Below are 27738 nucleotides of genomic sequence, written 5' to 3'. Positions count from 1 at the left end.
GTTTTAAGCTGAAAGACCGGAAGCCGCAGCGTGAAGCCCGCCCGGCTACCTTGACAGTGGCATGTCAAAGCCAGTCGCTGATACGAGACCCAGCCTACACGTCGTAACTGTGAAAGTGGATGTGAGAGGAAGTCAGATCTATTAGCCTGACCTACCAGCCCTGTGGCTGTGGTTGCTATTTAAAGTGGCTAACGAGCTAGCTAACCTACACCCGCTAACTTCACGATTCTGAGGCAGTTTAAAAGACGAACGGCGGCGCTAGTACTACTCTGTTTACGGAGCTGAACACGCCAATTTCTCTTCCACAGACACGTCCTGCCACGATGGGTGAGTAGACTGCTAGCTAGCCGACTCCCTCTGTGCCGGGTTTGCTAACCAGCTCGGCTCTCGCCATTCAGTCGGGGCATCCTCAGATGCTTGTTATGAAAGCGGCCGCAACATGCGACGTGTGTCTGACGGCGGGCGTTGTGTGTCGGCGTTGCAGCCACTGCGTGTGCTGCTCTGCTTCCACCGTGTCCCGTTTAACGCTGTTTTTAATGAAAAGCTGAGTGTAGCTGGATCGTGTGCTCGGCTGGGTGGGTGGGGTAGCGTTACCCACTGTCCGCGCCTCCCTTTGTAACAACGCTTTAGCCGGACGAGTATTACGTTTGATCACCGCTTCCCCGCAGCGTAGCTGGGACTGGAAAGCGGTCGAAGCAGCGCTCGGTTGGATGAATGTGCATCCTCTGAAATGGCAGTGCGCTGCTGCTGATGGAGCTCATGGCACTCTTCCATGTCCACAGCTGTTATGCAATGCATCCAGCAGCCCACTTTGTGCTGCTGGATGCATTGCACTGCTCTATGTGACGTTGTTGTTTCTGCATCTTGTTTGTGCACAGACTGAGCACAGAGCTCATGTACCACTGCATCTTTGTAGGTGTGTGTGTGAGCTGGCCTTAAAGCATGCTGTACATTCACTGTGTGTTACTGCTTACCTGTCAGGCTTCAAATGCAGCACTGCTGTGAAGAAGAGGCGTCAGTGATTGACAGCTCAAGCAAGCAAAATACTCCACCAACTGTATATTTGGCATCATGTCCATCATGTCTGTTCATGCCATTTGTGTGGGTTGTGCAGTGCATTAGCAGCTGACAGCCAGATCACTGCATCAGCACCTGTGATACTTTTTAAGGAACTGTTTGTGTGCACAACACTTAAAGCTGCCCATAGTCACTACTACACTAACTAATGACGAACATCCTATAATCTGTTTTAGATATTAAACAAGTGGTTTGTGCTACGTGGGACTCAGTTTGCGTGATCAGCAGATTGATGACTTGTAGTGCTCGTGATAGTCGGGGCTGGGTCAGGTGACCCTGAGTCCTCTGTTAGCTAGCTGTAGGCTGTGGGGGCTTTTCCACGCTGTGCTGAGTTTCCTCTTTTCTCACCTTTTTTCTTTACTCTTGTTCATTAAATGCTGACAGGTGTAATAATCAGTTATTACTCATCTCTGGTTCTCTTCCACAGCGTGTCTTTTGTCCTGTTCCTGTTCTTTCACCCGTAACTGGGCACAACAATAAGCCACTCCTGCTGGAGGTTTCTTCCTGTTAAAAGGGAGTTTTTCCTTCCCACTGTCGCCAACTACTTGCTCATAGTTGAACTGAATAAAATAAAGAGAAGAAGAATGAGCGAAATCAGATCATTAAACATTTTGGACAGGAGGCTGATGAGGTCAGTACGTGACCAGATCCTCAGGGATGTTTCATGTTGACAGTTTTCCTTCCTGTATCAACGCCTCCATCCCACTCTAAGCTCTTACTCTGCCTTTGTCCTCCTGACATATTGCTCTCTCTGCCCACCAGTACTGCATTATAGACCTGATACTGATGTTAATATTTAGTCGTTCAAGCTATCTGAATAGCATATGTCAGAATGGGACACTTTGAAAATGATATTAGCTCAGGCAGAGGCAGACGAGGGAGCAAAAAGAAGAGTTATTAGAATTAAACCCTAGATGACAAACACTGGCAGGTGAATTAGTTTTGTATTTCTGCTTTTATTGGCGCACTCGACAGGTAAGGAGCAAAAATGGAATAATATGGTAGAAATCTGACTTACAAACTGTAAGTAGATGGTGGACGTCTACAGGTAGACGTCCACTGGAAACATGTGTTGGGGAGTCTGGTCAGCCATTCAACGATGGTTCTAACTGAGCTCCAACATGACCAACACCTAACCACACAGCCTCGTGCTGTTCACCCACTTTCATTATACCTCATATGTAAAATGAACACGGAGACAACATGTACACTTAAATCAGTCTGGAAAAGACATGAGCAACATTACAGTTACTCTGTTTACTCTTGGTTTCATTCACTCATGAATGGGGCCCCGTATACAACAATTTTATTTCTTATATGATTGTTATTCATTTTAACTGTCATGAACAGGAAGAGTGATAATAACAATAACTGTACTGCATTAAAACAGGTGGGATATGCAGTCAGTAAGTGATGACGTATGAGTAAACTACACTACGTTTAAAAAGGCTGTTGTGTTTTAACATGTTTTAATACTTTGCATTAGAGCAGGGCGATATGACCAAAAACATTTATCACGATATACATTAGAAAATTTGCGATAACGATATAACTGACGATATAATTGACACGAGACAAAATACTTTACAACTCCACAACTTTATTAGTGCAAAAAACAAACAAACATCAATGTATTTGCACTTAAACAAGCAGCTGTTTTTATGTGTATTAAAGTTATATAAAAATGTAACAGTGCAAATTCCTCGCTGACAGTTTAACCAAAAGGCATTTCCAGTGGAAACTGGCCGACATATCCTCAGCATAACCATGTATAATATCCACAACACTTAAAAAGAGGTTATACACACACAATACGGTAACATTATGTTGAAGCACAGTACGTATCACTCCGCGAGGCTCCGCCTACGATAGCCGTAACGCTCCAACAATCCATCAAGCGGTGCAGCTTCGTAGCTTAGCAAAGTCGTACTGAAACATGTGACAGAGTTTCGAGCGCCGTGCACATAAAATCGTTTCGAGGTCAGTAAACACAACCAGAATTCATACATAAGGCACACGGGATTATAAGGGGCTCTGTCGACTTTCAGAAAAATCAAAGGATTGGTTTGAAGTGTGCCGTATTTTACAAACAACACGGTAATAACGACGGCCCGCTAGCATGCGCTACCAAAAATAGTGCTTTGTTGTGTATCTGACGGACGAAAGCTAAACCAGTTCCACACCAGTGAAGCTGCAGCATTTTTACAAACTGGTTCAGGTTCATGTTTCATTCAACGATCCGCTTTCACTCTTCTTCTCCATCACCGCCATGTGCGTATGAAAACAAAGGCACTGCGCATGCGCGTTTCCCCCATATTCTATCACGGTATTTCATTTTCTTATCGTTGCCCAACATTATACCGGTATTACCGTGAACAGTATGATATGGCCCCGCCCTACTTTGTATCTTGTTCTGTTTAATCTGAACAAGCCCCTGAAAACAGTCGGCCTGTCTCGGTTTTTATTCCCACTGTTCAAAGGAGCTTGCAAAGAAAAGCGTCTGGACTTCTTTAAGTTGCTTGAAGACGTTTCACCTCTCATCCGAGAAGCTTCTTCAGTTCTAAGGTCAAATGGTGGAGAGTCCCAGATATAAACCTAGTGGGAGTATCCCCCCACAGAGGGACAAAAGGACCCCCTGATGATCCTCTAATCGCCTGAGCCAAGGTGGGAAACTGGGTGTGGGTCCCAATCAGCCAGTTTCGGGTGAGTTCATTGTGAAACCTGGCCGCACCTTATCATGCGAATTCCTGAGGTCAGATGGCCCAGGATGTGAGTGGGCGTTAAGGCGTCTGGGAAGGGATCTCAAAACAGGATTATAGATGGCAGAGAGTTGGTGTCGTAAACCCCCGCCTCTGTTCAAAGATGGTCGCTCACAGTGGACATAGATGGCTTCTTTCACTCCTCTTTCAAACCATCTGTCCTCTCTGTCCAAAATGTGAACATTGGCATCCTCGAAAGAGTGACCTTCCCAGGTTTCACAATGAACTCACCCGAAACTCTGGCTGATTGGGACCCACACCCAGTTTCACACCTTGGCTCAGGCGATTAGAGGATCATCAGGGGGTCCTTTTGTCCCTCTGTGGGGGGTCACTCCCACTAGGTTTATATCTGGGACTCTCCACCATTTGACCTTAAACTGAAGAAGCTTCTCGGATGAGAGGTGAAACGTCTTCAAGCAATTTAAAGAAGTCCAGACGCTTTTCTTTGCAAGCTCCTTTGACTACGATGACCTGGATGACTGAGAACCTTCACAGACACTCCCACTGTTCATTTTAAAGCTTTTATCGAGTGGGAAAAAAAGTTGGCGTTCATCCTCCAGCTTCACTGTGTTTATGCTAACATAGCTGTGTTAGCACATCATTATACAGCAGCTAGCCCAACTTCAGTAACCTTACAAACATCACTGCTGTTTAGTTTCCTGTCTTTATGTTGGACGTGACAGCAGAGCTGTACGTTTGAATGTTTCAGAAATCCCTCAGTCTGAACATGTTATATTATTTAATCTGGAGACTTCCCAGTACCACCAGTAGTACGCGTACCACAGTTCAGTGACTGATATAACATCTATGAGTGTTGCTTTAACGTGTCAGGCCAAATGGCAGATGTGAGGCTGCTTCTTCAGAGTAGACGTGACTTTGTTTTAGTTCTTTATCAGCACGTTTTGAACTCTCGCCACTTTGTGGTTGCATCATGTGACATAATCATCAGCACACCACACAGATGATGTTGATGTTATTGGAAATATAGTTGAGCTGTGTGGTTACAACTCCCAGTCTCTTCTCCCACTGAGCATTACACTTGCATAATTTAACAGTGGTATTAGATTAGTACTCGATGATGGCAGCACTGGAAAGTATTAGTAATCTGTTGTATTTATGGGTTGTTTGTACCACACTTAAGCCAACTGGTGTACTGTCCAGAGCACCGGTGAGGTGCAGTTACTGTAGATCCAGAGACAGAGAAGCTGCAGACATAATATGAAACCAGTGTAAAATTAAAAAAGCAATATCATGTGTGTGGTGTGGAGACGTGCAGTCTGCAGGTACAGTACTTTATTAGCTTCGAAGGCTGAATGTTAAACTTCATTCAAAGCTTTTTCCCACAGTTCCACAGTCTACGTCTGCCTGTCAGACCTTTGGTGATGAAATGTTTCTGCTTCCAGACAACCTGAGTGACGCCCTAGAGAAGCTGAAGATCGCGTCAACAGACAGCGCGACTGACAGTGTGGAGAGCTGTTTGGACTGCCTGCTGAAAGCCCTCGCCAACAACAGTGAGTACAGGCGTGTAACCTCCGCGTGCATCTGTCAGCACGCCTCCCTTGGACCACGTTTCTGAACTACAACTCAGAAACGTGAATAAATATCAGTCTTCATGTTTGGACTTGAGCTCGTAAATCCGTGTGTTTACAAATGAACCGTACTTAACCCGTCCTCGGTTTTTAGTCTTCTGCATGTCCTCGCAGAATGATCACTTTTCAGATGTGCTCTGAATAAATGAATTGATTGGTTGAGTTACAGTACACACAGTTTCATAGCTGGACCACTATAACAACAAGCACTGATCAGCGTGACTTATTGCACAGTGCCATGTTTGGTGGGGGTGATGGGTTGATTTATAGGAGTTGGACCTCTTAGTTCCACTGAAAATAACTCATTTCAGCACACTGAGACATTTTGGACAACTTCAAGGTCCCAGCTTTGTGGGAACAGTTGGGGGCCGGCCTCTTCCTGTTCCCACACGACTGCTCACCGCTGCACAAAGCAGGGTCCGTAAAACACACGGAGGAGTGCATTTGGTGTGGAGCAACAGTCCTGAGCTCCACCCAGGAGGACCTTTGGGATGAACTGGAGTGAAGAGTGTGAGACAAATACAGCCCTAACCCGGTGCCGTCCTGATGGACCTGTTATAGCTGCGTATTAAACCTGTGGATTAAGAAAGGCTCATACGTGAAGGCAGACAAGCAAATACTTTGTTATACTTACCTGTATGTGTGCCTTTGAAAGTTGTTCAGGGATTCGATCATTAGGACAGAATCATAATGTGAGCCTTTCATTAAAGTACTGCTGTAGATGCTTGGAGCAGCTGTGCACGCCGAGCAAGTGAGACCAAGTGATGCTCGCACTCGGGTTATGCTGACATGGAAGCACAGCGCGATTATGTCATTGCTCCGATTATGTTCTTAGAAAATGCAAAATCCAACGTGTGCGTGTTTCTGACAGGAGTATGTTTCAGGGGTGAATAAAGTGCGTTTAGGAGACGATGCTTACAGCTGCTCACAGAAGTGCTTCTGTCTTATTAATGAGCCACAACAAATGTTCAAAGAGAAAAGCAGCAGGTCTTTCAGAATGAACGCTCATTGATTTACGTTTCCCAGTTTACCTTTAAGTTCTAAAGTTATTGTGTTATCTACATGTGGCCTAATAATGATCCTTGTTGCTGTTTTAGAGGAGTGGTGCTTCAAAGGACAGCTGCAGATTTCTGTCAGGATCTGCAGATTATACAGAACAAATAAAATGTTCACGTTGTCTTCCCAGCAGTTTCACTGGATGGAAGCGTTCGCGATGTCTTCTCCGGCGCTGATAATTGCCGTCTGTCTTGTGTCAGTGACGTAAAAAATGGATTTAATGCGACCTGACCATCACACAGCAGTCGCTTTCTGAAACATCAGCTGTGTATCGGATTCAGCACCACATACGAAAGTGACCCAGATCGGATTTGAAGATATGGGATTTGTGCCGTTCACACTGTCACCATGATGGATAGATGGTCGCAGAGGGTCAAAGAAGTCGGATTTGATGCGCTTTCGCCTGCAGTGTGAACGCAGCCTTAGACTCGGTCTGCTCTCAGAGGGGTTCATTGTTAATCGCGTCAGTCGTGATGACGGCACTAAAAATATAAAGATGCCCATTTGAGATGAACGGTGCTGTGAGGAAAAGATGACTAACAGTGATGAGAGACGGACCATCACAACACTTCTAGATGCAGGTCTGTGCTGCAGACAGATGCAGACAGAGTGGAGGTGTCAGTGAGTCCAGTTTCCTGCACCATCAAATGCTCTGAGAAACAACCTGTGACAGCAGAGGTCTGCAAAATAAATAAGACGTATCCAGTTCCTTTCTTTCCCAGTGGACCTGCCCTCTTCTGTACTGGGCTCACTGGTCTGCCAGTGCAGAGAATCTGTCCAAAGCTTTATTTCAAAAACTTTCATCAGGCTTTGTCATTATTCTGAAATGCAGCCCAGAACAACCGTGGAGTTGGTGGAGCTGTAAAGACTCAAACATGTTCTCTAAAAGAATTTAGCAAACGAAACGTGTCCCTGATCTTTGTTTCTGCTCAGCTGCTGCAAACATCACCGTACGACACAACACAGGAACATTCCCTAGTCATCGTTTTTGCACTTCCTGCACAATAACTCACAACAATCCCTCTTTTGATGCTGCACAGCAGTTTTGTGTTAAGATGGTAAATAATTGTTCACTGGACACAAAGATTTCTTCCCTCACACATTAGTTCCACATGCACGAGTCAATGCAGGATGTTTGAAGCAAAATGACCATCCTGACAGTATCTGGTTGTATAATTCAGCAGTGTTCCAATAAACACTTAATGTTTGCCTCTGTAAGAAACAACAGTAAAGCTGCGCTTGATTTAATGTCAGTGCAGGCAGAGGAGAAGTGCCGCAGTAGATATGGAGCTACGTTAACCACTGTTACTTCCACATGAATGCTTTACATGAATAAAGGTTTTCAGATGCGTTCACATGATTCGACTAAATTGTGTTTCCTTCCTCAGGCACTGAAGCCAGCATGAAGATCCATGAGATGGGCGTCCTGCCCCTGTTCCCCACCCTGTTACACCCACAGTCCTCCTGCACACCCAAAGTCGCCAACATTATAGCCGAGGTGGCAAAAAATGGTGAGGTTTGCTTTCTAGGTTTATTCCCCCACTAACACGATTCTTTCCTACATCTCAAAAGAGGGAGCGAGCTGCTTCCTTCCTTCCTTCCTTCCTTCCTTCCTTCATCTACCTGTGTAGTATCCTGGTGGTTTTAGGGCTGCGCTGCACACAGACCCGATGTCACGCCTGGACCCTGCTCCTCTGTTGTCGGGGTTCTTAACGCCGTATATCTGGTTGGTTAGCAGCTGCTCGACTGTGCGGGACCTGACGTCATGCAGGAACACGTAGGAGGAGGAGCCCAGTTGTTCTGAAGCAGCTGTGGTGGCGTCTTGGGGACCTCGCGTCGTATGCGGCACAGATGTTTCTTTACCAGGGTGGGAACTCCAGGCCTCGAGTGTCCTGCAGGTTTTACACATGTCAGCTGAGTTAAATGCTGAATGAGGCCCTGAACATGAGCTCTTCACCTGATTCAGGCGTGTTCAGCAGGGTGATCTCAAAGCTGCAGGACTCCGGCTCCTGAGGCCTGTCCCAGCCACTCTGCTGGCTCCCAGTTTGGATCTTCTGCTCTGCTACTGTGTGTAGGATGGTCTCTGGGGCACCTTTGTGCAGGGATGATGAAGATCATCCTGGACCGTGGATCTGACACTCACAGCCCCTAGTCTTGGCATCAGTGGCTTCTTCCTCCTGCTGTGGGCAGCCTGTCGTTCCTCCTGGGTGTCTGCATTCCTACCTGGCTTCTCTGCGGATCAGTTCTGACACTCGCGTGAGCGTTGTCGGCGCACAGGGGTCACAGGGGTCACAGGGGTCACAGGGGTCATGTTTATGTGGATTTCAGAGCCAAACTGTCCGTGCAGGTTATTGTGTGAGCACAGGATCCATGCATGGCTTCTGTTTCCTGAGTGTGGTGTAAAGACAGACAATGATCAGAACAGGAGAAGGTCAGGATGATGGCTGGCTTTCCTGCAGCTGATCATCACTCCCCAGCAGTTTGCCAAGCCTGGCAGTGACCTGCTGGCATTTATGCCACTGCTTCTGGAAACGTCTGCTGGGCTACAGACAGTCCAGCAGTTTCACCTGATCATATCAAGCTGCTGCTGCTGCAGCGTCTTATCCACTCGACAGCCCAAATGATCCACACTGACTGATGAGGCCTCCTTCCCACAGACAGGATACGACGACTGTCAGTTGTTCATTCAGCAGTCAGTAATCTACTTCCTGTTTCATTTCCTGGTCTCTAACGTAACATTAGTAAGTGCTGGTACGAAGCCATCCCTGACCACTGCCTAACAGAAAGTCTGATTGTGTCTGATGAAAGGACGATGTTTTCAGCCTCTTGGTTGGGCTCAGCTGGTTTAAGCATGTGAAGATGAAATAACGGTCTTTGTATGTAGCTGATGCTCTGAGCTTGGTAATCTGACACAGCTGGATGCTGACCTGTTTTCTGCTTCCAGAGTTCATGCGGAGTCCCTGTGTGGAAGCCGGCCTCATCCCTCCTTTAGTCCAGCTGCTCAACTCCACCGATCAGGAGGTGCTGCTGCAGACTGGCCGAGCTCTGGGCAACATCTGTTACGACAGCCGTAAGTAGGAGTCTCACACACTCAGTCTTCACAGCACGTGGTACAGAAGGATTTGGAGTTTAGGTACGTCATTTATTTATGGATAATGTGATGTTCACATGTTCTGACGACACACTGATTGACTGTCCCGCCTCCTGAACCTTGAGTGTTGCAGCTGTACCGTGTCTAGTTAGAAACATTAGAGGGGAAGTGTGTGAGTGCTGTACTTGTGTAATTAAGACAGCTTATTCATCTTAATGATAGTGTTGAAACTGGTACATGTAGCCTGTGTCTGAGGGTCGGGCTCCTGATTGAGCTCTAGAAGCTTCAGGCCTCGATGACGCTCTGCTGCAGACACTGCAGCTGCAGTGCTGACGGCTGCAGTGCAGATGCAGTTGGTACATGTAAACAGTGACATGTAAGTCACAGCTGTCAGGTCCGTGCATATTCTGTTGTGTTGCTAACAAGCTGGGTGTGTGGAGGAGTGAATACCCCAACCTTCGTACCCAACAGGACGCGTGTCCAGCACAAACCACAGAGGAAATGACCATTAAAGAAATCTCATCGTCCTTCCTGCAGCAGGGAGGATCTGTGCTGCGTCCTGCACTCCTGTGCACTCATGCTAGTTGTGCTTTGCTGTGTGCGCACGTGTGTGTGTGAGCCGACTTTAAAGGCCTCGCAGGTGCTGTGAGAGGCGCTGTGGGGCGGAGCCTCCATGTTGTGACAAACTGCTGCTTTCTTCTTAAGGTGCCTCGTAGTGTCGTTGCTGTGTGCAGCTGTGCGCAGCTGTGTGGCAGTTTAAAGCACAGACTGCTGTACACTGTCTGTATGGCTGTACGCAGCCTCAACGATCCTCGAGGGCCGCGTACTCAAAGACCGCTAAGGCCGGAAATGCGAGGGACGGTCTAGCCTCCGTTGCGCTGCTCAGGTTGCCTAGCAACCATGATACTAACAGCTGGAAACGTGTCATACAGCTGTGTTTGACAGAGATGAAGGAGACAATCTTTTGTTCATTTGTTTGTTTCTACCTGAGCTTTGATCATTCTCTGATTAAGCTCAGCTATTGGACGGCGTATATTTAAAGGCTTTAAAACCAAGTTAGTACAAACGTCACTAATGTCACATGACTTTGTGTGGCCAACAGTAATGTTTAATGTTCTTCGTTATTAAACATTTGCACATAAATAAGTGACATCATATTCAGTACTTAAAGTTTACTCTTCGGCCGCCCATCATCCGCCGTTTTTTTTCCGGCAAATTTATCCACACCCACCGCCGCGCTATGCATTCTGGGATATGTTGGGCCACGAAGTCTACACCGCCACATCCTTAAAATTCAGGGAAATGAAGGACGCATTTCGAGCAGCCTTTGAATTGGGACAGCCTTCGTCGCGCCGCTGTGACGTAATCGGCCTTAAAATGCGGCCTTTGAGGCTGCAGACCCTGAATTGGGATACAGCCGTTGTGTCAACAAGGTGGGTGACAGCATGAATCACCATGGAGGCAGAGTAGTCAGGGTGAAGTTTAGATGGGATTCCTGAACGTGGGAATCACCAGTAAATCTCTGGGAGTAAGCATTCCTGCCAGGACGGCACGTCGTTGGGAGCGTGTGCAGAGAGCTGTGACGCTCTGTTACCTCAGCGCCGCTTCATGCACACTTTACTTTGTGCTATATTATGTTGTCCAAAAATCCAGATTTTATGTGTCATACTGCAGTACGGTTGCTATAGCAACGCCACACGTGGTCACATTTCCGAGCACGCATAACGAGACACGGCCCGCCATCAGTGCCAGCCTCTGATGACCGTCTCACACCAGATTATATGCACTTGCTAAATGTAGGCTTACGGTGGCAGTTTAAGTCCTTAAAGGAGAAAGGCTTCAGGTGATGGAGGTGGTGGAGGTGGTGGAGGACTGTGGGTCGCACAGTGTTTTAATGTCGGGTCTGTAGTGTCAACGCAGTGGAGTACAGACGAACCTGAGGCGCCGGACTGACCCAAAGTTACTTCAATGCTCTGAGACTGCTGATGCTAAATATGCCACACGGTGTGTGTGTGTGTGTGTGTGTGTGTGTGTGTGTGTGTGTGTGTGTGTGTGTGTGTGTGTGTGTGTGTGTGTGTGTGTGTGTGTGTGTGTGTGTGTGTTTAATGTCACATGGTGTCAGAGCTCAATCAGCATGAAACCGTTTGTCAGTGTAATAAAAACAGATGTTTGTTCGGTCAGTGATGTATGAAGATAACTGTCTGATTGGATGGTCGTTGCTGTCCTACGATGATGCGTCAGCATCGTCATCCCTCGCTCGCTGCGTTCTTCAGCCATGTTGTTTTAAACTTCAGTGGACAGGAGGTGAAAGTTGTGCCTCAGGATGGTCAGAAGAACCAACACCTCCGACTGCAGATGGAAGAAGATCGTTGGTGATGTTACCTGACTCCTTCAAGTTGGAGCTTTCGGTCACCTCACTGAGCAGAGTGAGGTGGTTTGTTGATCTATATATATAAATAAAGGGCGACTCTCAGCAAAGCCTCTGTGCAGCTGTGACACCATATCCAGCCCACAACTGTCGGTGTGTTCAGGTTAAATGTCTCCCTCCCTGCCGTCTGCACATCAAGAAAGGACCTGGGTCACAAAAACGCCTCGTCCATGGAAGCCTGTGCGCTCTTTATAAAGGCCAACAGTACGTGTTTTATGCCCAAACCCAGTTTAAACTGGTGTCACACAGGACTAAATGTGGACCCTAGCACCTACAAAGGCTCTACCTCAGCAACATCCAACAATACAACACAGAAACCAGTTCTGCCACATGTGGAAACCACAGTTTGACTATTCGAGGCAAAAACACAGCAGGAGACCAGTCCAGGTAACTGGGGTGGCTTAGAGCCCAGCAGAGGCCTCGGATGTGTCACCTACACTCGCAATCTTGAGTTGTTTGTTTTTTCCAGTGAAATCACAGGATACGACTTTAAGAGAACACACATTTGGTTACACGTCTCTTTCTCTGAAATATAAATCCACTAATGTGTGGATCCTGACCTGGACCAGGCTTTGCCATCAACAAACATAATCCCAGCTGGATATTTGGCCTCTTGATTCCTGGTAGGGAACGCTTTATGACAGTCGGTGGATGCTGGTTTTATCTACGTGTGGAGGCGAGTGTCCGAGTGTCTACAGCGTCACACAGTGATGGGCTTCAGTCAGTGGTGTTGAAGACCAGCAGCAGCGCAGACAGGTCTCTGGTGAGCGGCACATGGTTCCTGTATCGCACTGAAAGCTCGGGGATCGATGTCCTGTCTGAGGACGCTTTGGCTCGCTGGAGCTTTGATTACATCTGCAAAGCTGCTGATTCGCTGCGTCTTATTGCTGCCACACAAAGCTAGCTGGGTTACTTACATGAACGGTGGCTGATAAGCAGAACAAACAACATCTATGAAGCCTCGCTGAACCATGACAACGACCCGTCTGCTTCGGACTGGACCTGAAGCGTCGCCGTAGTCCTTTCCTTTGTCGTTCACCTTTGACCTTTGACAGCCGTGGTTTAAATGGCTCTATGAATGCTCTGATCACTTAACCTTGCTTTTCCATGTTCCAGGTTGTTTTTGACCATCTGTCTTTGCTGTGTGGCTGATTTGTGTCCCGGCCTCTTTGTTTTGCAGATGAGGGCAGGAGTGCAGTTGACCTGGCAGGAGGGGCTCAGATAGTAGCTGAACACATAAAGTCCCTCTCCCAAAATACTGAGCCGGCAAATGAGAAGCTCTTGACTGTCTTTTGTGGCATGCTGATGAACTATAGCAATGATAATGGTAATGACCATCTCCCCCAAAGAAGCACTCTAACTCATCCTAACTAATGAGCGGATGTTCTGTTTCAGTGCAGACACAGTAGAATCCGACAGATTCTTTTCTTGCCTGGTTTCTACTCTCCTGTGCTCTCTCCTGTTCTTTGTTTCAGCTTCACATCTAATGTGCCATTATTGCTGCGAGGCTAGCGCTCCTCCATGCCTCATGTTGCTCTGCCTGACTCCAGGGGGCGTGTCTGTCACTGTCATTCGGCTGTAATCCTTTGTTGACGTTTGTGTATCGGCTGGTCAGCAGCAGCTGCTTTGTTTGGATACAGGTAGCTTCTATATGCACACAGACGCTGTAAACATGGACGTAGCTTTCTGAAAGGTGACGCTTTTCTCAGGCACGTCCGGTCACACTGACTCAAACATGTCTGTTTGCAGCCGTGCATCACGAAATCTGATTGTAAAACATTCTCCACACAAACTCGATGCTCAGTTTGATGCACAGCGCTGCCACACCTGCAGCAGTTTGTCAACAACACTGATAGCACAGCAGCGGTGATGACACGAGCACAGTTTAACACACTGGATTATTGTTAACATGAACAGCTACACTTCATGACGGCTGGCTTTCAGCTGCACCAAAACTTTGGTCACAAAGGTCAGGATGCTGACAGGCTCTTCATCGGCCTCTAAAGTCTTACAGACACGAACAATCATTCACACGTAAACACGCACACGTGGAAATGTTGGCACATGAATGCGATCAAGGTGTTCATGTCTTTTTGATAGATGTCAAATGCAGCTACACTTTAAAACGGGACGATTTCTAACATGAACATTTCACTTTGAAAGACCAGTGTTGTTGTTTTTATTGTCGCTCATTAATAAAATGAGCGCCCCCTCTGGGTGGTGTGGGCGGCGCCCCTCTGGGTGGTGTAGGCGGCGCCCCGCTGGGTGGCGTGGTCACTCGAGTTTGTGAATGTGATTACATGACAGTGAGGTGACGTAGGTCTTTATAAATCAAACCAGAAGCGAGGTCAAAGGTCACGTTTTCTAAAAATCCTGTGACTGTGAATAAGGTTAACATCATGGGTGCTTCTACTGAAAATGTTTGACCTCAAGGTCAGAGGTCATGGTTTCTAAAGATCACATTTATTTGTAGGTGACCCTAGATGGAGGCTGACAGGTGGCACTGGTGGGGTTGACTTCACGTGTAGCTGCTGTTGAAGCAATGACACAGGGTTTGATCATAGCCTAGTGTAATGTGCAGAGACGGGTTTGAACAGGATCGGTGGCGTCTAGCTCACCTTCAGCGTGACAGTTTTGACAGCTGGAATGTGGACCGGTGGTTTTGGTAGCGCTCGTTTTAATGGTTGGTTTCTGACAGCGATGAACCAGTGAGACTGACCAATAGTAACTGCATTAGAGGGGAAACAGCCTCGAATGGCTGCAAGCTGTCCCCATCAAAGGGAACCATGATGGCACACTGGTTTCCAGCGTCCACACAGCTTAAGATACTCACTGACTCACTGGGTGGTTCAGGCCTGTGGGATATATCAGCTCATTGGTTTGGGGCATTTCAGGGATGTCGTTGGGTGGCTGTGTTAAGTCTTCATCCACTGCTCTGTCACTGCAACTGTGCCTCATCTAGTTTCATTACTCTTCTTCCTCCTGCCATCGTGTCCATAAACTCACTGCTGTTTCCACTGTGCTGCAACCTCTGCAGCTCTGACAGCAGCTCACACTCATGCTTACTGCACTGTGTGTGTGTGTGTGTGTGTGTGTGTGTGTGTGTGTGTGCGTGTGTGCGCGTGTGAGTTTTAAGACATGTATGTGACCTACACTCATAATTTCAGAGTATCAGTTTAGTGGGGGAGTTGAACTGTATGGGTCATAGGTCACATTTAAAGGGGAAAGTTTTTAAAAAATATTTTTGTGGTATTTTAATAATAATAATAATATTATTATTATTATTATTATTATCATTATTATTATTAATAATAATGATAAATAATGATGATAAATAATAATATAATAATAATGTATATTTTATTAATTAATGTGCTCAGTCCTCTGCACTTAATCCGTTCATTCAGTGAAACAGTGGGCAGCTCTTGCTCAGGGGTACATCAGGGTAGCCCTTCAGTGGATTTGAACCTATAGCCATGGAGTAGCAGAGCTGGGAGGTCCAGTGCTTCCAGTCTGTGCCTTTCACAGACGTGACTGGTTTGCTGGTGGGTCAGTGATGGTCTGGCTGATCCATGGAGCAACACACCGACCTTTGAAGGCATGTGACTAAACACATGGGCGGCCATTCACATTACTGAGGAGCATTTTGAAGAAGAAGGCTGTACTCTGGAAGGTCGGCAGCGTCATGAAGACGACAGTCTGCCACAAGATCCTCACCGAATCCCTGATTGGTCAACAAGACAACGGCCGTGAGCTTCAAAGCTGAGCAGAAACACGTCTACAGACAAAAGGACGTCCTGGAGCTGATGGACAAGTCAAAGTCTGGACTTGAGTCCTACTGAAGAGGTTTGGTTTGAGTGTCTGGACCAAACTGTTTGGACTCAGAATAAACACATGTAGTTTTCTCTTTGCTGTCTCATTGACTCAGGCTTTGGCCTCTTCTTGTTGAAGTATAAATTCAGTGACTTCACCACCTTCTTGTGAGTTCCTCCAACCACAGCCTGGTCTGATTACTGTTTCACTTAAATCAGTCTGACCAGTGAAGCGACTGAAGAGCCGATGAAGAAGTCTGAGAGCATTATTACCAACAGTCCAGCGTGGCAGTGGTGATGAGATGATGTGGTTCAGGACTGTGAGGGAACCATGAAGTCTGCTAACAAAGTCTGAAGGAGAATGTGTGGCCAACAGTTTGTGAAGCCCAATGATGTCCATCTCTGCATGGACAGACAGCAAGAAAACCAAATGACCAAGTCTGAACTCCAAGTCAGACACGTGGACGTGACCTTAGACAGGCCACGCCTGCTCACAAATCCTCGGTGTAGCTGCATTAAAAGTACGTTGGAAGAAGAAGTTTGTCCTTCCCACTGTGGCCACAGTGCTGCTCAGAGGGGGTCATGTGATTGTTGGTGTTTCTTTGTTATTAATGGCTCCACCTTACAATAGGTGCGGCGACCGTTGTTGTGATTTGGCGCTGTGTAAAAATAACATTGAGCTGAGTTTTGTAACACTGACAACTCTGTGCCTCTCTGCTTTTACAGATTCCCTACAAGCCCAGCTGATCAGTATGGGTGTAATTCCCACTCTGGTGAGGCTGCTTGGCATCCACTCCCACAACACAGCCCTGACAGAAATGTGTCTAATTGCCTTTGGGAACTTGGCCGAGCTCGGTGAGTTCATGTACACGTGCATTTAGTCTGTGACAGGACTTTAAAAACAACAGTAACATGTGTGGCACCAGTCTGAGCCTTTTCTAAACTTCACATGCTGAGTCCATGAATAAGTAGCAGCAGCAGTGCTACAGACCATCATTTCCTCCTGTCACATGTGACGGCTGTTCCCACTTACGTTTTTGTGGTAAAGAGACTTTTACTTCATCAGTGTTTTTTCTCTTTAACAGCTTAAATAAGCTGCACAGTACGATTTTAAGCAAATAGACTAAATATGGAAATTAAAATGTGGTTTGTGTTTAATACAACACAAACTGACATTTCAGCCCCCCCCCCCCCCCCCACACACACACACACACACACACACACACACACAGTAGCAGTCTCCGCCTCCCCATGATATTGATGCATAGCTTCCAGATAGTCCCATGTGTACTAGTCCTTCCAGGCCTGGAGGATCGTGCACCATGTCCCACGTGGTGCGGTGGCTCGTCTGGCTTCATGTTCCAGTACAGAGTTTAACCTGTTAGACACGCTCTCATGAAACACAGTTAGCTCAGTTAGCTGCAGTGAGCACACTCGGTGCACTAGTGTGAGCTTTCTCCTGTTGTGTTTTCCAGAGTCCAGCAAAGAGCAGTTTGCATCCACCAACATTGCTGAGGAGCTGGTGCACCTCTTCCAGAAACAGATGGAGCACGAGAAGAAGGAAATGATTTTTGAAGTTCTGGCTCCGCTCGCAGAAAATGGTAACGGGTTATTTTCTTTAACAGCGTTGTTATTCTTCAGTCAGGAGGAGGCCGTGGAGGCTGCAGGGCTTCACATGGACATCATGCTCACCACCTCCTGTATAGTAAACGATGCTGTGACTCATCAGGCTAACTGCACAGTCATGGCAGCTCCTGTGGGTCTCAGCTGCCTGCTTTCACACACCAGTGTGTGAGCAGCACAGAGCTGACTGTTATCACCATTGCAGGCACACGAGTCCTCCCACACTGTCAGTCTCCAGGACAACGTCCTACTTAACTCCAGAGACGCTCTGCCTCTTTTATTTGTCATGCAGCTTTTCATTGGACAGACAGCTCTGTTCTGTAATAACCTGAACGTCAGCGTCCTGGTGGCGCACGCTTTGAGCCACGCTTTCAGTGTAGCATCGGTTTACTGGGAAAACGCTGGTTACTGCATGCAGGCTGTGCTGGGACAACACGAGCCTTTAGCTTGAAGGGTGGCTCAGTGCTCTGTGAGACAGAGGGATGGTTGCTTACGACGTACTGGCGAGTTCGTCTCGTCTGCACTGACCCGAGCCTGTTTCTGCCTCTGTGGCCTGCCTACAGCAAACAGCCTTTCTGTTTAGTTGTCTCTGGTTGCCACGGCAGCCGGCTCACTGGTTGCAGCATCACCTGTGTGGTGATTGGTGATTCTCATTACTTTTGATCTCATTTGGGGATAACTGTTTGTTGTTAGGGTGCATTGTGCCATGTTTGTCTTGTTAGTGTTACAGGTGAAACGAGTCTTTCAGAGGAACCTGGTGCAGCTCTGTCTCCTGTTCCTGGAGCTTTAAAATCATGCATGATTTAATTATCTGCATTGATCCGGCTGTGACTGTCATTAGCCTCAGTACCAACGATCTGATTAAACCAACACTGTGTCCTGAGTTCATGACCACAGACCTGCCACTTCTCATTGTTTTAGCCAGTTTGGCTCCTTCTGGGGTACAAACCGCGCTGGGTGGGCTGAGGGACCGTAGCAGTTTAGACTGATACAACAGGCCTGTCTTAAAACGTGTTTGAATCTCAGTGACCTCCAGAGCTCAGCTTTTCTAGCTTCTAGGAGGCTGAACAGTAGCGCTGGTGGCCACCAGTACTTTTCATGTAGGCTCCTGAAGAGCTCGGGCCAGTCAGGGACAGGCTGCAGCAGATAGTTTCAGGCTTTGGTGCTCTCTGAAGGTCTTCTCTGCCTCCCTGTGCCAGATGTCATAAAGCTGCAGCTGGTGGAGGCGGGCCTGGTGGAGTGTCTGCTGGAAGTCGTGGCTCAGACGGTGGATGGAGAGCGGGAGGAGGACATCGCCCAACTGAAGACCGCCTCTGACCTGATGGTTCTCCTGCTGCTCGGGGGTATGGCTCTCCTTAATACAGTTGTTCCACAGCAGCCTTCAGAAGCTACGATAGCATCCACGTCTGTATGTGATAATGTCTCATATTGTGGTCTCATTGTGTTTACGGTCCCTAAAACTTAAAACAAGGACACGTGTCGGAGCAGCTGGAGCTGCATGTGCTCCTCTAGTAAAGTTCTTATAAAAACACAATGCTTTGCAAAATATGCAACCAGATTGTTCTTGGTAAAAGTAGAAACAGCAAACTGGAGGCAGAAACTCTCTGAGGCCAGCACGCCAGAGAAGAAGCAAGCAGCGAGTGCTGCAGACAGCTCACGTGGGTGACAGGAAGAGCAAACGCTGGGAGGAAACCACTGATCCCAGTTCAAATGCTGGAAATGGAACTAGCTCCTGATCACGTGATTCATTTAGTTTAGCCCTGATATCTCTGCTGCTCCATGCGTGGTCCTGGCTCTCTGCAGTCTTGCCACACATTAGCAACCCAACAGTAACAGTGCTGACAGCTGCTCTGTTCCTGCCTCCTTTCTTCTTGTTTCCCGTCTTTGTGCAGACGAGTCCATGCAGAAGCTGTTTGAGGGAGGAAAGGGCAGCGTCTTCCAGAGGGTCCTGTCCTGGGTACCATCTCACAACCATCAGCTGCAGCTGGCCGGGGCGCTGGCCATCGCTAACTTTGCTCGCAATGGTAAGCTGTGAGTCGCTCTATGTTTGAGGAAGTCAAAATGTGAACTATGGAGTGACATGATGCCACACTGTGGAACGTTGTGCCCTCCAGCACCAGCGTTAGACGTTTCATCACTGAGGGGATGGGAATCTGGAAATGTCAGCCCTGTATCTTAGTCCCAGTGACTCTGGAACTCACACCAGTTTAATGACACTCACTGGTATCCCAGTTGAACGATGGAGTGAAGAAAGAAACGCGCTGACCTCCATGTTTTTCTCCCTCACTGAAAATAAACGTCAGTAATGAGGAATAAAGCAGCACAGAGTGTTATTAGCATTACCGAGGAGGCATCGTTGGCCAGACTCACCTGGTAGCTGATAATAAAACACTGAATCCTTAATGACCTGGTGATAGTCGGAGCAGCCTTCATGCACAGAGTGCAGCACACAGATCCAGCACCTGTGATGGCTGCAACATTTCAGTCACATGTAACAGAAGCTGAAGCTTCATCGCTCCCACGTGTTCATCGACTAGGAGAGAGCGGCCGTTCTTTCTGGAGATGAACTCCTGGCGTTACTCTTACAGGAAGTGATGTCATAGCCACGTCCTGAAACTCACAGACAGCAGCACCTAAATATCGGTTAGCACACTGCTACACCAGTATCCCCAGTACAGACACACAAAGCAAACTTTAGAAACACCAGTTTCACCACCATTATTCCCAAAAGTAACACAAATCAGAACAACAGTAAACCAAGGCCATGGTTCTCATACGAAGACCTGCCAGAGGCCCCGCCCACTCTGTGTGTTTATTAACCCATCAATAGACATCAATGAGAGGAAGTCGAGCGTTCTGCCACTTTGTGAGGATGCTCACAGTCAGCACCCTGAACTAGATTTAACCTCTGTTACACGCTTTAGTTGCATCGACCCTCCATTATCACCAGTTAGAATCCAGACTAATGATTTATCCTCAGTACTCCAATAAGCACCAAATGCTCACCACTGTTTCACCTCGTTCACAGTATTCGATTCATATCCTTCAACACAGAGTTGGAGAAAAGCAGTTTCTTCAGTAGCAACAACTAAAATCTATGATCCAGTCTCCCAGTTGCTGGGAGGGTTACACCTGTGGGGATCCATTACACCAGTATCACAGGCTCCTGTCTGGGGCTGTTTTCATTTAGGCCACATTCATTGGGTTAGAGTCTGGGGGTCGTCTGCAGCTTTAAACAGTGCAGATAAGGATCATTTGTACCCACATAACCACACAATGTGTTTATGCACCCAACTATACTGTTCCTGCTGTTTGCAGATGGCAACTGCATCCACATGGTGGACACTGGCATCGTGCAGAAGCTTCTGGAGCTGCTGGATCGGCACGTTGAGGAAGGAAACGTCACTGTTCAGCACGCAGCCCTGAGCGCCCTGAGGAACCTGGCTATACCCGGTGGGTCAATATATCAGGTTACACCTCCTGATTGATGACAACCAGATGTGGACACTGCAGCTACATAGTTGCTCTAATGATAAGCTTTGTGAAGTCTTCATGCATGAAAATGGGATTACAAGTCCGTGCACACTACACGTGCACACTACACATGCACACTACACATGCACACTACACATGCACATGACACGTGCACACTACACATGCACATGACACGTGCAAACTACACGTGCACACTACACATGCACACTACACATGCACACTACACATGCACACTATATCACCAAACGTATTGTCTGCCTGCACACGATCTTGGGTGATGTCTCATCCACAGAGTTTAATATGATGTTGGCCCTCCCTGTAACAGCTTCAACTCTTCTGGGAAGGGTTACGATTTCCAAGTGTTTATTCAAACTCTTAAACAGTCACACAGAGCGCAGGCAGACATGTACCGTCTGGGGACTGTGTGGCTAAGCTGCTGTCCTTCCCAGTTACCTCCACTAACAGTTGGCTGGAATATTCAGACGTTTCACAGTTTGACAGTTGTCCACTGAGCTCCAGAGATCGACCCATTCCTTAGAAAATGTTGAGAAAAAGTCCTGAGAAAAACGACGTACACCCTCACTGTGGCAGCCAAGTGCTGCCAATCTATTTGACTTCACTTATAATCAGCAAGTAGGTTTGAAAAGCAGTTGGAAATTTCGAACGTAGGATTTCACAGGATACCTGGAGTTGATCTTTCCTCCACCTCCTCTCATCATGGCAGCAGACACGTCCTAAGGCGCGTAGAGTCGTTTAACCAGCGTTGGGAAAAGGTTGTAGGGCGCTTCATTTTAGGTGCAACAGCGTCAAGGATAGAAGAGCATGTGGATAACAAGGTGTTTGCAAAGTCTTCAACCATATGAGAGGCAGAACAACCAAAAGTAGTGGATGCAGAATTCAGGAAAGACAGAGAGAAATCTGCCGCAGTTTCAGCATCAACTATTCGTAAAGTCCAGTTCAGTATCTAAGTCACCATGACTGGGGCGTGGTCGGAGATCCCAACGTTGTTTATATCCTTTATGCGAATGTCCAAGCCTCAGGAAAAGACCCAGTCAAGGGTGTGGCCCTTAGCCTGGGTAGGTTCATCTACCCACTGAACGAGGTTAAGAGTCAGTTAATGCAAGAAAGTCTTTAGCTTCAGTCTTTAGTCCTGAGGGGAGGCAGTCAGGACTGAGGATTTGCACAAGTCATTCCCCACAAGCACCTCTTTCCATGTTTTATCGCTAAGTTCATACCCTGATGGATGCATTGGAGAGCAGTTAGTATCTTCCCCAAGGATATTTGACCAAGTGGCCGGCATAGTGTGCAGGAACATCTGTGCCGAGTATAACCTGGAAGTCCCGAGGTCAAAATGGGAGATGCCCCCAAGACCGAGCTAAGATCCTGTGGGACTTCCAGATACAGACGGACAAATGGTGGTGGCTAACCAACCGGACATAGTGGTGGTAGACAAACAGAAGAAGACGGCCGTAGTGATCGATGTAGCGCTTCCGAATGACAGCAATATCAGGAAGAAGCAACACGAGAAGCTGTAGGGGTACCAAGGGCTCAGAGAAGAGCTGGAGAGGATGTGGAGGGTGACGGTGGTCCCAGTCGGAGGACTCGCCCACATGCTCGTCAAGAAGTCATTCATGAACAAGTTCATTTTATTTTCAACAAAACAATCAACAGATCGTGAGGGTGTAACATATAATCTACTAGTAAACAAACTGTAAAACAAACAGCATGATACATGTTATTAGATTATTCTGTTATTATATGTTACCTTACCTTATATGCTACCTCATGCTAACATCTCAATAAATAAGTTACTGTAGAAAGAGTTTTAGAAAAGCTTTGGATAGACTCGCTCATTAGTTCTGAGATAAAGACGCTGAGCTCTCGCTGTGGAGGATTGAGCACTGCCTGCATCTTCACACTGACCGCGGAGCTGCACACGGCAACAGAAGGAAAACATTTAAATAAAGTGTTGCAAAGTCAGCAAGTCATCCACTGATGTCACCGCTCCGTCTGCAGCTCTTTACATCCTCAGCTCTGCTGCTCAGGCCAGGAACTAGTCTGATCCTGTGGCTCTGCTCTTTGTGTGTGTTACTGCACACTGTGGGCTCTCTGCTGCGTTCAGCTGTGGATTTATGGCACACTTCTCCCTGTGATCTGCTCCGTCATGATCCACCTGTGACTCATCCAGCCTGCAATAATCACTCAGCTCTTACCAAATACTGTCTGGCAGCCACGGGTTTAATAACAGCATATTGCTGATGTTCTCTTTGCTGGTAGTTAAAGAGCTGATGTTTCCTCGTGAGTCAGCTGATGGATCTTTATGCTGAAATGGGAGTTCTTCCCGAGCTGTTGTTCAGGGTTGGGAAGGCCAGCTGCTTCACAGTGAAGGAGGAGCGGTGTGCCTGATGCTGTCAGCGCGATATAAGCATCATATAACTTTGTTTTTTGTTGTGAACAGTGTTTGTTCTGTTATTTCCTCTGCAGTGGTGAACAAATCCAAGATGCTGTCAGCTGGAGTGGCAGATGTGGTGTTGAAGTTCTTGCAGTCGGAGATGCCTCCAGTGCAGTTCAAACTGCTGGGAACGCTACGCATGCTCATCGACACCCAAGGTAAACGCTGGCTTCTGTCTTTAATGTTCAGTTTTATTCATGTTGGAACCGTTGGTATCCAAAGGCATCATTATGGTGATTGCTGGAGTTCTGCTTGTGCGGGGCAATGAGGAGAGGTTCTTAACAGCCTTCATTTTGAGTCATTAAGACAAATATGAAAGCAGCTACTCACGTGTGCAGCATCAATGACGGCAGCCTTGCCCACTGTGTGTTGGCTCAGCTGAAGCAGCAGACCACCTGGGAACCAATGGGAAGCTGGTGGAAAGGCTGGTGGAGTGGTGCGAAGCCAAGGACCACGCAGGCGTGATGGGCGAGTCCAACAGGCTTCTGTCTGCCCTCATTCGACACAGCAAGTCCAAGGTCAGACCACACGCCATCACTCACCCTCCAACACTGCAGCTGTGCTTGTTAACTGCTCAAGTCTGCAGCCGGTCCACATTCAGGTTTCCAGAGTGGGAGGTAATCCAGGATCGCAGCCTGGCAGACGTTTGGAAGTCAAAGGCATCGATAACGACTGAGCTCTGAGAGCTAACTGCACCCACACGTGCTGATTATGTTGTGTAGTGAAGATCAGTTAGCTGGCACTGATCAGAGTTTCCCAGAAAGTTCATCCTGCATGTTTGAGCAGCTTCTTTTTAGCGTTATTGGAGCTGGAACGTCACTGTTCAGAGACCAGGCTGGTAAACACTCAGCGCTCACCTTTGACCTTTACAGAGGAGAATATTCAGGATCATTTCACTAACACTGCTTTTTATTTGGACGCTGTCACCTCCACCCATATTTGTGAATTCGTTTTCTTAGCTAATATAGGCCAATCTCCACCCTTGCTTTCATACAACTGATCTTCTCATGGCCTCTGACAGTCGTCTCTGTGCTGCTAGACCTCAGTGCAGCGTCCGATGCTGTCCACCATAATGTCCACCATAATGTCCTATCAGAGCGATTAGCATTGAAGGTACTGACAGTCGAATATGCTACATACATTGAACTGAACAGTCAATGTTCAGGCCCAACGGTGATTTCTGATTATTACACCTGATTTCTGGACTCCTGTGGCTGGATTTGTTCTGCATGTGTGGATGAGAGGCCTTTTATGGAAGATGTGACTGTTTGATTTATTTTAAATGATAGAACCTGTCACATGTAACTATTATTACATGTAGTTCTCTTTAAAACAGCTCACAGTGCGCTGAACCTCTGCGTGTTTTTAATTCTGTGGTTTTGTTTTTCTCTCTTTAGGAGGTAGTGAGGACTGTCATCCAGGGAGGAGGAGTCAAACACTTAGTTACCATGGCAACCAGTGAGCACATGATCATGCAGAATGAAGCCCTGGTGGCTCTGGGTCTCATAGCAGCCCTGGATTTAGGTAAGATCCAGGCAGGATCCATGATCCCTGTCGTCACCATCTGTGACACAGAACATGTTTTAGGTGTGAGCAGCTGTGGTTACACGCTACTGTTGAATCTCAGATAATGGACTTTGAAGGCGTTTCAGGAGCCGTGTTGCACACGAGCGTGTTTAGAAATGTGGCGCTGAAGCTTGTAACGTTTGTGCAGCACTGCAGCTGGATGAAAGTTTGCATTTCAGTTGCAGCTGAGAAGGACTTGGTGGGAGCCGGCCTGGTGTCTGTGCTTCACAAGCTGCTGTCAGATGAGAGGAGCGCACCGGAGATCAAGTACAACTCCATGATCCTCATCTGTGCAGTCATGGGCTCAGGTGAGACTGTAACCACTCACATGTTTGAGCTCTATGTGACGGCTGATTGGCTGCAGAGATCAAATGTGTTGTGCTGATGAAACTCTGGATGTCTTCGTGTAACGCAGCTTTAAAAATGTGAAATAACAGCAGGACAAGAAGGTAGCAGACGGACAAATAAAAGCTGAAACGGTTCAACCGGTCGGTGTTTCGGCGCCCTGGCGTCAGAGCGCTGAGGTCACTGCGTCTGCCTGAGTCTCACTGTCAGTGTGCAAGCGATGGGACTGCCTCAGCAGCAGGAGTGTTGGAGGGTCTCTGCACAAACTGCTGTGTTTAAACACGTGATTAAACACTGTGCATGCTGGGACCTGTGCCTTTGATAACACGCCTGCCTCCTGTGTTTCTCTTCAGAGCCGCTTCATAAAGAGGTCCAGAGCTTGGCGTTTATCAACATCGTCTCCAAGCTGAGGGCTCACGAAAACAAGACGGTATCACACCAGGCGTCGCTCACAGAGCAGCGGCTAACGGCCCAGAGCTAAATGACTGAGTCTGACCCCGCCCACACCTGCCCACCCCAATGCCTGCCTGATACCCACCTCTCCAGTGACACCTCACCACTGCGCTCCCCCGTGCCCCATCGTCATGTGCCAAGGTACCATGTCATGTGAACTGCGAGCCAGATGTCCACTCATGTCTCTGCCACCTCCACTAGGGTTAGACTGATGTGTAATACTTTGTGCTTACCTACAAGCTCAGCTTTTATTTTGAAGACCTCACCATAATTCCAAACTAGTCAAAGTGAAAACCTGTTTTTAGACGCGCGACGGATACAGTCCTCTGGAAGCCATATTTGTAGTTTTATTCAGACGGTTAGCAGGAGGCTTCACACACCAGCTGATGTGTGAGCCACTAACGAACGCATTAGTCTAACCCTACCCCCTCTACACGTGCATGCGTCTCCGTAGCTCCACCAGAGCGCCATAGACTGCCTGATGCAATAGATCGAAGACGACACTCCTTTATGACCATAGCTGTGACGCCATCTGCCGGTAAGCCGTCCAAGAAAGTGTGCACAGAACATCCTTCCTGTTGTGGATCTTCTTTGGTTTTTCGAAGCAGACAGCCATGACGCGCCCAGCTGTGTCCCATGTAGATAGAGTACACGCTGACTAGGAGCTGTGCATGTTTTAGTCCCGTTCAAGGTGTGCCGCGTTTACCTGTCCGCTGCTTGCATGCTCCAGAGCATAGCCAGCCCTCTTCCTGCTGACACCTCGAGTCCTGGACTCGATTTTATTCCGTTTTTAAATTGTGCTGTTCAAACAGTTCAAACAAACAAAATACGAGCAGAGGAGCAAATTGGACGTGTGCCCTTCCTAACAAATGATGGCCTCGGCAGGAGCTCCTGGACTCTATCCAAGACATCATACTGTGAATAATGGTCTTTAATTGCAGACTCTGGAAGTTTCACAGGAATTTGTAGAGCGTACAGTAACAGCAGGAGAGGTCAAATCCCACAGGGTCAGTAGGAGCTGCATGTCGGATATATGACATCCTTCCTGTTAGTACGTGGTAGCTCTGCCTGAACACAAAAAGCATCAGTGAGCTGTTATTGTTTCAGACTGTCAGGAAACCTCAGATCAGGCCCCACAAACGCAGCCCCGAGTGTCCGTGGGGTCACTGCCGTGTACGCTCTGTGGCCGCACAGCTGGAACCGGGATTAACAGTTAATAGGACAGACACAAAGCAGCCCCCGCACGGCGCCCTCTGGAGGACAGACTTGGTTTACATGCAGCAGGTTGTCGTCCGTGCTCCTCACCCTGTCCCTGTCCGGGCCCACACCTGGTCCTTTTCTTTTTTAAAGGTATGAATGGTTATTTATCAGAGTCGTGCTCTTCTATGACACATGCCAGTAGAGATCCTTAGTCACTGCATCAACTACTATAAGCATATATGTTTGTTGTACATGTCATGAGTTGTATATTTTGGAGGATTGTAACTCAGATAATTGTAATGCAGATAATTAAAGACGATAGCTGGTGACGACTCACGTGTTCTTGTTTTGTCTAGAGTGAAGCTCGAGTCCTCGAGTGAAGTCAAAGAATCTTTAGATTTGAACTGAAGATATAATTTAAGCACACAGACGGGTCACATGATGAAGGGTCGTGTGGTGTGGACCAGAGTGCCACTGAGTTCATCTGACTTCAGGACGAGTCACTTTTTATTCCCCACAAACAGTCAGTGCAGCAGCTTTTACTGCAGCTCAGTGTTGACGGTTCAGTATTTTGCCCAAGGACACTTGCAGGAGGTGCTGGGGGACTGAACCGCCCGGTGCTCGCGTGGCCTGTCCCCGTGGCGCTCGCCTCCTCACACATACATGTGTAATAATACACATCATGGCGTTAATTCAGTTACACTTGAATGAAAGGCTGGAGAACAGGAGCCACTGATACAAAGTGAGAGTCACAGTCTTTGCTCGTCATCATGACACTTCTGCTGTGGACAC

At 47.5% G+C, this 27738-nt stretch overlaps 1 protein-coding gene across 2 annotated transcripts; it reads left to right on the top strand.

Moving 5' to 3' along the window:
- The first annotated feature begins 71 nt into the window (after positions 1-71).
- rap1gds1 (RAP1, GTP-GDP dissociation stimulator 1) lies at positions 72-27278 on the top strand. 2 transcript variants are annotated; one of them, XM_080893192.1, is made up of 15 exons: positions 72-327; positions 5240-5347; positions 7870-7992; positions 9426-9551; positions 13181-13327; positions 16539-16667; positions 17288-17413; positions 18635-18778; positions 19328-19459; positions 20754-20888; positions 23415-23540; positions 23761-23900; positions 24780-24906; positions 25128-25256; positions 25647-27278. In XM_080893192.1, the coding sequence occupies exons 1-15, from the start codon at positions 324-326 to the stop codon at positions 25772-25774; spliced, it is 1824 nt and encodes a 607-aa protein (XP_080749318.1). In that variant the 5' UTR covers positions 72-323; the 3' UTR covers positions 25775-27278. The 2 variants fall into 2 exon arrangements, with proteins under 2 accessions (XP_080749318.1, XP_080749319.1); XM_080893193.1 differs by lacking the exon at positions 13181-13327.
- The last annotated feature ends 460 nt before the right edge of the window (positions 27279-27738 follow it).

This window comes from Rhamphochromis sp. 'chilingali', assembly GCF_963969265.1.
Source record: "Rhamphochromis sp. 'chilingali' genome assembly, chromosome: 1".
In the NCBI taxonomy this organism is placed as follows: Eukaryota; Metazoa; Chordata; class Actinopteri; order Cichliformes; family Cichlidae; genus Rhamphochromis; species Rhamphochromis sp. 'chilingali'.
This window is presented reverse-complemented; position numbering and strand designations above follow the sequence as displayed.